A 12,346-nucleotide genomic window follows, 5' to 3' on the forward strand; every position below is an offset into this window, starting at 1 on the left:
ACAATCGAGTAAACATCAGACACACAACACTGAAGATATTCAGGGTCCATATGAATGGGCCATATATTCTTAGGTTATTCTTGTAACATTTCCTTCCTCTTGGCCAGTACACTTGTTAAACTAGGTTTATCTCTGAGTTTTCAAAAGCAGATTCATGACCTCTAGCTTATATATGCAGTAGTTTTTACAGGATGGAACAAGTAGGAAAAACGGAGCAATTTTATGAATTATTCCATCAAATAGTAGAATTTTGAACGCTAGTACAATTTATATATCAATCAAGATTGATAAGTACTCAAGAAAGTACTAATAAAGATGGTGGGGCAGTCTTGCTTGCATGATCATAGATATTGGCTTCTTTGGATGTGTAGTCAATCCATAGGTTTCCTCCATGCTTATATCTTCTGGCTTCATATCTCCAGATAATTTCCAGTTGAATCCGTGCAACAAGTTAGCCAGCGTTGTCTGAACAAGCTTAATCCCAAGGTTATGTCCGGGGCACCTCCTCCTTCCAGAACCAAATGGCAATAGTGTGAAGTTTTGTCCTTTGATGTCAATGTCATTTTCTAAGAACCTTTCTGGAATGAACTCTTCTGGCCTATCCCAATACTTAGGATTTCTTCCTAAAGACCATGTGTTTACAAAAACCATTGTGTCTTTTGGTATATCATAACCAGCAACATTGCAGTCCTCAATGGAGTAATGTGGAGCAAGTAATGTAGTTAAAGGGTGCAGTCTAAATGTCTCTTTGATTATGGCTTCTATATAAGGTAGTTGGGAAAGGTCCTCTTCTTCTACCCATCTTTCTTTTCCAATGGTTTTGTCAAGTTCTTGGTTTACCTTCTCAATGATCTTTGGGTTCCTCATTAATTCTTGAAATGCCCATTCTACTGTTGTTGCTGAAGTATCTGTTCCACCGGCCAACAAGTCCTGGTATTTATATTTATAACACAATAAAAATGCAAGTACTAATAAATATATTGAAGGTTTTATAAGCTATAATAGAAAATTTTAGATGTTAAAATTGAGAAAATAAAACTGGGATCAACTCTATATTAAGCTTTTAGGTTTAACAAAAAAAATATTTAATTATCAAAGTAGTACTCCTGTAATATATGCCAGTGCGGGTAAAAGCCTTAAAAAGAAGGTTAATCTTTTTGGACTCTAGTTTTCGCACCATACTAACAATTAGTCCAAAAGAAAATAAGAGAAAGGATATACTTACGAGGATTAACCCCATTAGGTGATTGGTCGTGAGCTTAACTTCCGAATTAGGGTCATCAGCTAGTTGCAACAAGACATCGACCATGTCCGTTGGAACAGAGTTCTCCTTTGCTTTAGCCTTGTGATCTTCAAGTACATAATTGTGAAATTCTACCAGGGTTTTCTCCAAAGCCTTCATTCGCTTTACGTACCCTTGCAAGTCAAGCCAATTAAGCCAAGGTATCCAATCCCCAATATTAACCACCCCACCGAGGATGAACCATTCTTCTAGCATCCATTGCAATTTTTCAAGTGTCACTATTGTATCATTAGATTCTGACTTATCACAATAGTACTTGCCACTCATAACCATCCTACTTATGGTACAAAGTGTAAACTGAGGTAAATGGTCTTTAAGAAAAATTGGCTTTCCTGATAGTGCAAAAAGACGAGAAATCAAATTTCTACTTTCCTCAATACGAATGTACTTGAACGAATCAAGCCTTTTGGGATTAAATATCTCGGTTATGTAAATCTTTCGACCTTGGCGCCAGTGTGCACCATAAGGTCCCCATGACATGTCTGAGTTGTTAAAGCTAAGGTACTTACCAGCAGCTAACGCAGGGCGAGAAGCAAAGATGGCATCATGTGTTTTCAAAATCTCTTTAGCCATTTCTGGGGATGATGCTACCAGAACAGGCCTGGAACCGAACTTTAGGTGCATTAGATCTCCATAATTTTGTGAGAGATGGTGCAAAGACTCATGTGGGAGTGAACCAATAAGGTTCAAATTGCCAATAATTGGCCATGGCTTCGGTCCTGGTGGTAGCTTTCTTTTGGGGCATAGATGGTTGATAACTTTTGAAATAATAGCTAATGCTAGTAGCCATAACAAGGCTATGAATACCGGAGTAATCTCCATTCTTGTACAATGGATTACTGCAGTTGAATATATAGGAAGTGCCAGGGGAAGCTTTTAGATTGCTTTTAGATTTATAATGCTATCTGCTAGTTTTTAGAGCTTGAAAAAGGAATATATGTAAATAGAGTAGGACAACAATGTCAGAGTATAGTTCCAACTGTTTGGAATTCTTAGCAACCTTGAGAAGTAATTAATATTTGGAATGGTGCTATGGATATTTTTGTAAATCAAAATTCAAGAAATATCATCTTTTTTCCCCATTTTGGGAGAAAATATCTGGGAAAATTGTGAACACTGTTAGTCGAAATTATAGTGGTTAAATTAAAATGTTTTCATCATAGAAAAAAACACCTTGGGTGTTTGGATAAAACCCAACCATTTTATGTTTTTAAAAATTACTACCTAAACACAAATTATTCGTTTTAATTTTCAAAAATATTTTAAAAAAAACATGCTTTAATGTCGCATAATAAATCTAACGAGCCCTCGATCTTACTAGATCGCTAGTGATATAGTTGGAGCTCATACTGAATTGAATTGCTCTGATCTTGAGTTGTTGCAAAGCCTCAACGTGTTATGTATGGCTTGCTAGTTGTTTTTCTTTATGGAACCTTTTCCTCTCTCAGCTGTTGCTTGCAGTTCTTTATATATTAAAATTGAAGGAAAAATTAGTTAACTTGGAATTATTATAACTTGTGGACCTTAGCCTTTCTTACTTTGGAACATATTTGTAGAACCATCCAGTGCAATTAAATTTTTTTTGTAAAACCATTGGCTAATTAATCAAGTACTCCTATAACTCTTAGGTAAAATGGGGAATTTGTCCTTTTTCTTATTTCTTTTTGTTTTTCCCTTTTAGTTTATTAAGATAATAATCATAGTTCATTCATAGATGGGCATACTGGAGATTCAGTTACACTTATAATTGAAAACAATGTGCATTGCGTAAAAATCAGTGTTGCAAGATGAAGATTGGAGCTATGCTTTTGGTTTCTGTTCAGTGCTTGATGTGATGGATGAAGTGACAGAGATTATTAAGGTCATGCTTGAATTTGTGCATCTGATGAAAAAATAGAGGAACAAAAAAGCCAGAAAAGGAAAATATTTTCTTGTGAAAGTCTTGACGTTGTTGTTCTCACCATTGGATAATAATAGCCTCATGACTACAACCCCACTGTCCTGGGGAGGGGACCAAACAGGGCACAACTTGGCGTAACAACTGAGAAAATATCAGTCACACAATACAGGGCTCAGGTAGGGGCCATATATTTAGAGTTATTCTTACCTTCCTCTTGGTCAGTATACTTTTAAAATGGCTACTTGATTAGCTCAGTCTTTCCTAAAGCGGATCCATTAACTGCAGCTTATATATGTAAAAGATATCTCAGAGCTAAACGCAAGTGAAAGCAAAGAAATTTCAATTTGCATCTCTTCAAATAGTAGACCTCTTGGTCGGTATTTTTTTAAAAATAAATGTAAAATATTTTCTCTCAGTTTCCGTCCAACTTTGGTCGCTTTTTTTTGTAGCTTATAAGAAAAAGTAAAGAAATTTCAATTCGCATTGCATCTCTTCAAATATTAGGAGTTCTCAATGCTAGTAAACCACATATGCTGATAAAGATTAATAAACTCAATAAAGTACTAATAAAGATGGAGGCTAAGTCTTGGTTCCATGATCATAGATGTCGGCTTCTTTGGGTGTGTCGTCAAGCCATAAATTTCCTCCATGCCTATATCCTCTGCTTTCATACCTCCAGCTAATTTCCAATTGAATCTGTGCAACAAGTTAGCTATCGTTGTCCGAACGACCTTAATCCCAAGGCTATATCCGGGGCACCTCCTCCTTCCTGAACCAAATGGCAGCAGTGTGAAGTTTTGTCCCTTTATGTCAATGTCATTTTCTAAGAACCTTTCTGGAATGAACTCTTCTGCTCTATCCCAATACTTAGGATTTCTTCCTAAAGACCATGCATTTACAAATACTGTTGTTCCCTTCGGTATGTCATAACCAGCAACTTTGCAGTCCTCAATTGAGTAATGGGGAGGAAGCAATGCACATAGTGGGTGCAGTCGAAATGTCTCTTTGATTAAGGCATCTATATATGGTAGGCGACAAAAGTCCTCTTCTTCTATCCATCGTTCTTTCCCAATAACTCTGTCAAGTTCCTGATTTGCCTTCTCTATAACCTTTGGATTCCTCAAAAGTTCTTGAAATGCCCATTCTACTGCTGCAGCTGAAGTATCTGTTCCACCAGTCAGCAAATCCTAGCATAGATAGCCAAAAAGGAACATAAAATTAAATAAAGCAACTATTAAAATGCACTGGTTGAAGCTTTTATGAGCTATAATAGAATATTATGTGCGCTATAATTGAGAAAATAAAACTGGGATTGACCCTTTTTCAAATGATTTGCAGTTTCAGGTTTCAAAAAAGTAGAAATAAATTACTCTAAATAATCCTTTAATATAGTTAAATAGCGGCTACAACCCTCTAAAAAGGAATGCGGACGATCTTTTTGGACTTAGTTGTATTGTGCTAAGTTTTATATAACAAGAAAGCTTACATGCATTAATCCCATCAAGTGATCCTTAGTAAGCTTAACTTCAAGATTAGGGTCATCAGCTAGCTCCAATATGATATCAACCATGTCCTTTGGAACTGAATTCTCCTTTGCTTTAGCCTTGTGATCTTCAAGCACAGAGTTGTGAAATTCTACAAAACTCTTTCCCAATGCTTTCATTCTCTTTATGTACCCTTGTGAGTCGAACCAACTCAGTAAAGGTACCCAATCCCCAAGATTGATCACCCCATTAAGTAAAAATGATTCATCTAGCATCCACTGCAACTTTTCAAGTGATACTATTGATGTATTTGATTTTGATTCATCACTATAGTACTTGCCACTCATAACCATCCTACTCATAGTGCAAAGTGTGAATTGAGGTAAATGGTCTTTGAGAAAAACTGGCTTTCCTGAGAGAGTGTGAAGACTAGAAATCAAAGTTCGTGTTTCCTCAACACGAATAGACTTGAATGACTCAAGCCTTTTGGGATTAAATATTTCGGAGAGGTAGATTTTTCGAGCTTGGCGCCAGAATGCACCATAAGGTGCCCATGTCATGTCTGAGTAGTTATAGCTAGTGTACTTACCTGCAGAGAGTGCAGGACGAGAAGCAAAGCTGGCGTCATGTGTTTTCAAGAACTCTTCCGCCATTTCTGGAGATGATGCTACAAGAACAGGTTTGGAACCAAACTTTAAGAACATCAAATCTCCATATTTTTTGTGAAAGATGGTGCAACGATTCATGTGGGAGTGAACCGAGAAGGTTCAAATTGCCTATAATTGGCCATGGCCTCGACCTGGTGGTAGTTTTCTTTTGGGGTATTGACCTTTGATGAGTTTTGAAATAATAGCTAATGCTAGTAAGCATCCCAAAGCTATGAAAACCGAGGAAATCTCCATTACTGATAATGCCAAGAAAAGCTTGGAGACATATATATATTGCAGTCTGCTAGTTCTTGAAGGCCTGAAAATGGCACACAGTTTAAGTGGCTGAGTTTCAATTGTTTGGAACTCTTTCTAGCAGCCTTTGAAAAGTAAACGGTGGAAAATTTCTTTCTTTTTCCATTATTTCTGGCTTGATAATTCCAATATGTTAAGACTACATCACGTAACAAAACACAAAGTTGTATGTTTGGACCCAACAAAACATACAGAAAAAGAAGTATAATCTTCCCTCCTTTATTCTCATAAGAAATCGGAATATGAAGCAAATCTTTTTTTTCTTCATTTTGTAACAACCCTTACATTTCTTAAGAATGTTATTCCTTGCTTAAGCTTCTCTCCTTTGAAGAATTCAATTTGGCAAACGTTTGACTTATTCGGAAGGAAAAAATTGGAAGCTCTCATTAGGATATATGATAGATTTAACAAATCATGATTTGTTGTACGCCTGATTAAACCAGCAACATACATTGTGTAAAACATCACTGTTGCAAATATTGGAACACTGCTTGTAGATTATTAAGAGATGCACAGCAAAAGACAAGGAAGATATTTTCTTCTTGCAAGTTGCAACAACTATGTTTTAACTGGGGTAACAAACGGGCGAGTCAGGTCGGATATGGGCAGGTCGAAAACGAGCAACGCATAAAGGGATAAAATATCTGACCCGATTCATATTTAATACAGATAGAAAATGGGTTAACCGACGGATAATGTAGATATCCATGTTATCCATGACTCCTTGAATATGATATGTTTTGGAGAATTACTAGTCCCCCAAAATTGAGGAATCACTAAGTTGAGTCTTTACAAATGTAAAAGTTAACTCATAATTGGTTATCCATTTTTTAAGTGGATAATATGGACTTTATCCATATTTGACCTATTTTTAAAAAGGTCATTATCCAACCCATTTCTTAATAGATAATATGGATGGATAATTATTTTTCTAATCCATTCTGGCTGAGCAGATTACAAGGCTGGTAATACAGGACGTCTTCTGTAGAGGATCTACGATACCTAGATAGCTAAGAAGCTTAGAGGAGCTCAATTTCTATCCTTAGGTTAGTCGTTTTTGGATATACTGTGATGCTCTAGTTAGGAGGTTAGAGGGGTGAATTTGGTTACCCTTGTAATTAGAGCATGTGGCCCAGTTCCTGGGCTGTTTCTTTTATTTTGTTTATCAATTTAACCTATACATAGTTTACTTGGTAGTAAGATATTTCTATTTGCCAAAACAAAAAATGTAGAGCCCGAGTCAATAACATTTTCAAGCCATCCTAATATCCCTACTAAGTTCCATAACATCCCGTACATCTGTTAACGCCTCTCAAAATTAGAATTTACCAATAATTGAGAATCACAAGATATTTATTCATTACGCTATAGTTAGTATGCTGATGAGACGAATATCTTGAAAACCTGCAAAGTATTGATTGCTAGGGGACAATTGTCATTCTCAAGATTTAATTATGAGCCTATGATTTTTCTATGTCACCTTCATGGCCTAAATGTCACTCGGATATCAGTTACATCTAGGTCCATACCTTATATGTTTTGGAGATTTTGTTGTATTTGAAAAGAATCAAAGAAAAAGATCAGTGGTTTGCAGAGGTTGAGGGAGAAATTAACAAAATGATACTCTTTCTACTCTTTAGCCTTTCCTATCATTCTTATTTTCCTTCTTCCTAAAGCCATAAAGGGTGGAAATAATAATCTGCCACCAGGTCCTATAGGGCTGCCATTCATTGGAAATTTGCATCAATATGACACTTTAACCCCTCATCTTTATTTTTGGAAACTTTCCAAAAAATATGGAAAAATCTTCTCATTGAAACTTGCTTCTGCTCCAATGGTTGTAGTTTCTTCAGCAAAATTAGCAAAAGAAGTACTGAAGACGCACGATTTAGTATTTTGTAGTAGACCTTCTATTCTTGGCCAGCAAAAGTTGTCTTACAATGGTCGTGATATTGTCTTTTCACGTTACAATGATTGTTGGAGAGAATTGAGAAAAATTTGTGTGCTTCAACTATTTAGTCTCAAGAAAGTACAATCATTTAGTCCAGTTCGTCAAGATGAAGTCTTCAGAATGATCAACAGAATATCTCAACAAGCTGCTACTTGTCAAATCACCAATTTGAGCAAATTTATGATTTCACTAAGTAGTACTATTATTTGTAGAGTTGCTTTTGGTATTAGGTATGATGAAGAAGCACATGAAAGGAAGAGGTTCAATTTTCTTTTAGAAGAAGCTGGAGCAATGATGACTAGTTTCTTTGTGTCTGATTTTTTCCCTTCTTTAAGCTGGATTGATAAACTTACTGGAGTTACAGCTCGACTTGAGAAGATTTTCAAGGATTTGGATGAGTTTTATAAAGAACTCATTGAGCAGCATCTTAATCCCAATAGGCCAAAATCCATGGAAGGAGATATTCTTGATATTCTGCTCCAACTGAAGAAAGAGAAATTAACACCAATTGATCTCACTTTGGAGGATATAAAAGCACTTGTCATGGTAATCTCCTACGTCTTAAACCTACCTATATATACGTATATATAGTGAGCATTCATTAAAATTAACCGGTCACGCTGACTATCAACCTATCATAACCCTCCTCTTGGATCTAAGCTTGGGACTGGCACTGTGAGCAAGGTCATACTGTCGGAACATTAATCATGTTAGTACTTTTACTTTAGGTCTAATGATTGTTAAGAGTCTTTTAGTCTTGTTAGAGATTGATATGATGACATGCTAGTAGAAAATATAGAGAACTTTTAGTGCTAAAGACACTTTGCCTTGTCATTTGTTATTCTCATGGATCGGAACTTTTGTTTTATATAATATACAATTGCATTGAGATTAGCTTAAATAGAGTGACATGAATAACCCTGCGGAGGGTTAGGTAGATAGCATAAATGTGGTCTATCTTTCCTTGAGGCTTCCTCATTAACATTAAGTGATAACTTTTATTTTCTTTCCCTGTCAATTTCTTTGTAGAATGTGTTACTTGCAGGATCAGACACTAGCGCAGCTGCAGTAGTATGGACAATGACAGCCCTCATGAAGAATCCAAAAGCCATGAAGAAAGTCCAAGAAGAAATCAGAAAATCAGTTGGAAAGAAAAGCAACATTGTGACTGAAGATGATATCCAAAATCTTCCATATTTCAAAGCAGTGATAAAGGAGACTTTTAGATTGTACCCACCAGTTCCAGTCCTACTGCCAAGAGAATCAATGGAGATATCCACACTAGAAGGGTATGAAATTCAACCAAGAAGCATAATTCATGTTAAGTCATGGGCTATATCAAGGGATCCTGAAATATGGGAAAATTCAGAAGAATTTATACCTGAAAGATTTTTGAATAGCAATATTGAATTTAAGGGCCAGGACTTTGATTATATTCCATTTGGAGCTGGAAGAAGAGGGTGCCCGGGGATTGCACTTGGAGTTGCATCCATGGAACTTGCATTGTCAAATCTTCTTTATGCTTTTGATTGGGAGTTACCTTGTGGGATGGAAAAAGAGGACATTGACACAGATGTTAAGCCTGGCATTACCATGCATAAGAAAAATGAACTTTGCCTTATCCCTAAAAATTATTTGTAGATTTGTAGACTATTCAGACGTGGATCTAGGGCGAATTCTATGAGCCCAGCTAATTAAACTCATAATTTTCTACTCGAGTTATGAATATATATAATAACATCATTATGAATTCAATAATTAAATCACGTCTTGGCCTTTTACTAACCTAGTCTTAACAGTGTTGTATTTTTAGTTTCTTTTATGTATCAAGTTATCTTGACGTGGAGATGAGTGTGCCGCTATATATGTGGTTCTATGATGAGGAGATGAGTTAGGACATGGGGTAAGAATTTGTACTCTGTTGATGGAAAATACATGCTAGTTATTAATTAATGCATCTTATTGCTGGAAAATACGCAAGCCTGTTCTAATTGTAATTTCAGCATTTTAGAATATTGAATTAATTATATTTACAATAATGACTAGTTTACATTATGTAAAGGAATTAAGGCAAATTCTGATCCCACTCCATGATTTCCAAATAAATCTAAGTTCATCACATATACGGTTCTGAATTTGCTTTTTGTTTATCTAATAGATGACAGCAATTAACTAACACAGAGTTGCTTTAGGTAGAAATAAAAGTTTCAATCCATTTAAGGTTGCAGAAATCAAGCTATTATCATGAGTAGCTGTGACATTAAGAGCTGGGAAGAAGAAGAATGAAGATGTAGCTGTGAGATTAGAGGTGTTAACCAGTCGGACTGGTCCGGGCATGATATGAAAAAAAAACAGCCCGTCCGGTTAGTGGGGTGGGCTGGCTTACCGGGCTGATAGTGGGCTGGGAATTTCCGGTTAAATTGGGCCCGTCCGGGTTCGGGGTATTGGGTCCGGACGGGGTCGGGTTTTTATTTTTTTATTTTTAATTTTAATTTTTATAGTGTATTATGTTTTGCTTATTCAATGTAATTGATATGTAAGTGTTTGCAAACTTTTAATTAAGGAAATAAGTATTTTAAGGCATAAAATTAAACTTTAAAGTTTTAAATTTAAAATTTGAATTTTAAAATTGAAAGTAAGTGGCTTCAAAAAATTATTTAATAAGACCAATATGTAAGTATCAAACTCCGAAGGCTTTCGTTTCATATATTCTTGAATAATAAATAATACTTCAGATTAATTTGCAAATTCTATTTTGATTTTTTTTTTTTAACTTGCAAATTAAAAGTTTACAACAATTCTAAAAAATAAGAAAGAGTATATCACATGCTTTGCATCATTTTTGTAAGTTCATCCATGTCAACATGAGGTTCTTGATTTTCGACATTGCTTGAATCGGAACCATAAACCATTATATCTCCAATTTCTTGATCCTCCGTTTCATCTACCTCTTCACGCCCTTGATTTCGCCGTTCCGATCTTATCCAATCTATGAAGCACACTAGAACTTCTAAAGTGTTGCTACCAAATGAATGACAAGTATCTCCTAGCTGCTGCCTTGCGTGGCTAAATGCGCTCTCTGATGCAACTGTTGAAATCGACACATTTAGCACGTCTCGAGCCATGGCCGAAAGAGCACAAAATTGATTTGAGTTGCTCCTCCACCAACCCAATGGTAGAAATTCCTTTGTGCGGGGCTCTGATGACTTTTGAAAGTAGAATTGGAGTCCATCAATATTCCTACTACTGGTTTGTTGATGCTCTCCTAGTGAAGACCAAATTAAATAGTTTTCAACACCATCATTATCTTCCAAAGCACCGAATGCAGATGTAAAAACTGAACTTGAAGGGATATTTTCATATACAACAGAAGAAACATCAACAATGTTAACATAATAATTATATAAAGTTTGTAAATGTTTGTGTAGATAAAAAAACAAGTTTCAACATTAGGGGTTTCAGTTGGCCCGATATCCATATAAACATATAAAGCAGTGATTAATTGGCGACAAGTGGCCGTTTGATAGAAGGGTTTAAAATAACACCAATTAGGTAAATAGGGGGAATATGATAAAAATATTTGTTAAATTTATCTAGCATACATTTAACAGTAGAACTATATCCTTCTTTCTTCTTGAAATTATGGAGTAAAAGAGAAAATTTCAGCTATATGTACTAAACCATTTGCAATAGCAGGATGATAAGCTCCAGAAAACTCAAGTGTAGCTAAATACAAAATTTGTAAAATTTGTACACTATCTTCAATGACATCCCAAGTTCTAGATGTTAACAAATGGTTAGGATCTAGTACAACCCCAATTTTCCTCATATTTTCTTATATCACCGCGGGAGCCTTGCATTTAATTTTGAAAAATCATTTTCCAAAAATAGCATTCCGCGTTTTAGCCCACCTTATCACACCGCGTGGCTTCTAGTAGTTCCCCTAGTAGCCACGCGTATCTAACCCGCCTTATCTCATCGCATGTGTTTCAACCCCAAAACCTTATACAACTGCATGTGTATCAATATCACGATATATCAGCCCAATATCACAACTTTCCAAGAAACCAACAACAATAGTATTTTCACAACAAGTAGCCCGTGGCTAAATCACAATATGCACAAGAATAACAATAATGACCACCGGAAGTGAATAACTCAACAAGAATAGTATTTCACAACTTAACACTTTGCCTCAATGTGAGTTACGGCCTTTATAACTCAATGCCTCTTTCAACAACAAGATATTCCAAGAATAACAACTTCAAGTAAAGAATTCAACGGTTACATAATGAATATGGAATAAGGGAAACAAGAAATTCAACTAAACATGTAGAGCAATTAAAAAGTAAGAGATAAGACAAGTAGAGCATGTGAAAATAGACTAATGATGAAGAAGATAACATGTTTAGATGACTCAATCAAGGCATGAAAGGAATCTACATAGCTCAAACCGGTAAATTTCCTCATTTAACCCGTGTACACACTCATCAACTTGCGTACACGGCTTCCACACATCACATTTATCACAAAACAACACCAATCCTAAGGGGTAATTCTCCCGCACAAAGTTAGGCAAGACACTTACCACAAAACGCCAACTCATTCCACTAGTAAGTCTTTCCCTCGATTATCCAACTCCGAACGACTCGAATCTAGCCAAAACAACTTCATACCATAAATATAAACTATAGAAAACTATTGCGAATAATAAAATTACGATCTTTGCAAAGTAATAAAAACTCA

General features: G+C 35.7%; 2 protein-coding genes and 1 pseudogene across 2 annotated transcripts; 1 reads left to right on the forward strand and 2 right to left on the reverse strand.

Annotated features, from left to right (window-relative positions):
* Window positions 1–205: 205 nt before the first annotated feature.
* Window positions 206–2,386, reverse strand: LOC109217664 (cytochrome P450 71A1-like). The gene is made up of 2 exons (XM_019381929.1): window positions 1,226–2,386; window positions 206–930 (listed from the first exon to the last, which is right to left on the reverse strand). The coding sequence occupies exons 1-2, from the start codon at window positions 2,123–2,125 to the stop codon at window positions 307–309; spliced, it is 1,524 nt and encodes a 507-aa protein (XP_019237474.1). The 5' UTR covers window positions 2,126–2,386; the 3' UTR covers window positions 206–306.
* Window positions 2,387–3,666: 1,280 nt separating this feature from the next.
* Window positions 3,667–6,418, reverse strand: LOC109217665 (annotated as a pseudogene).
* An 852-nt stretch (window positions 6,419–7,270) lies between these two features.
* LOC109217662 (cytochrome P450 83B1-like) lies at window positions 7,271–9,549 on the forward strand (the record flags this gene model as incomplete). Its single annotated transcript, XM_019381927.1, has 2 exons — window positions 7,271–8,146; window positions 8,630–9,549. Coding segments are annotated over 2 exons (1,488 nt in total), but the record flags the coding sequence as incomplete, so codon positions are not given.
* Window positions 9,550–12,346: the final 2,797 nt, after the last annotated feature.

Source organism: Nicotiana attenuata, unplaced genomic scaffold, assembly GCF_001879085.1.
Source record: "Nicotiana attenuata strain UT unplaced genomic scaffold, NIATTr2, whole genome shotgun sequence".
Classification (NCBI taxonomy): domain Eukaryota; kingdom Viridiplantae; phylum Streptophyta; class Magnoliopsida; order Solanales; family Solanaceae; genus Nicotiana; species Nicotiana attenuata.

What these genes read in the sequence shown, in the direction of transcription:
- LOC109217664 (XM_019381929.1), bottom strand. Translation starts at nt 2,125, where the DNA reads ATGGAGATTACTCCGGTATTCATAGCCTTGTTATGGCTACTAGCATTA. An exon ending in ACCTAATGGGGTTAATCCTC is followed by an intron (nt 931 to 1,225) that starts GTAAGTATATCC and finishes TATAAATACCAG; the next exon opens with GACTTGTTGGCCGGTGGAAC.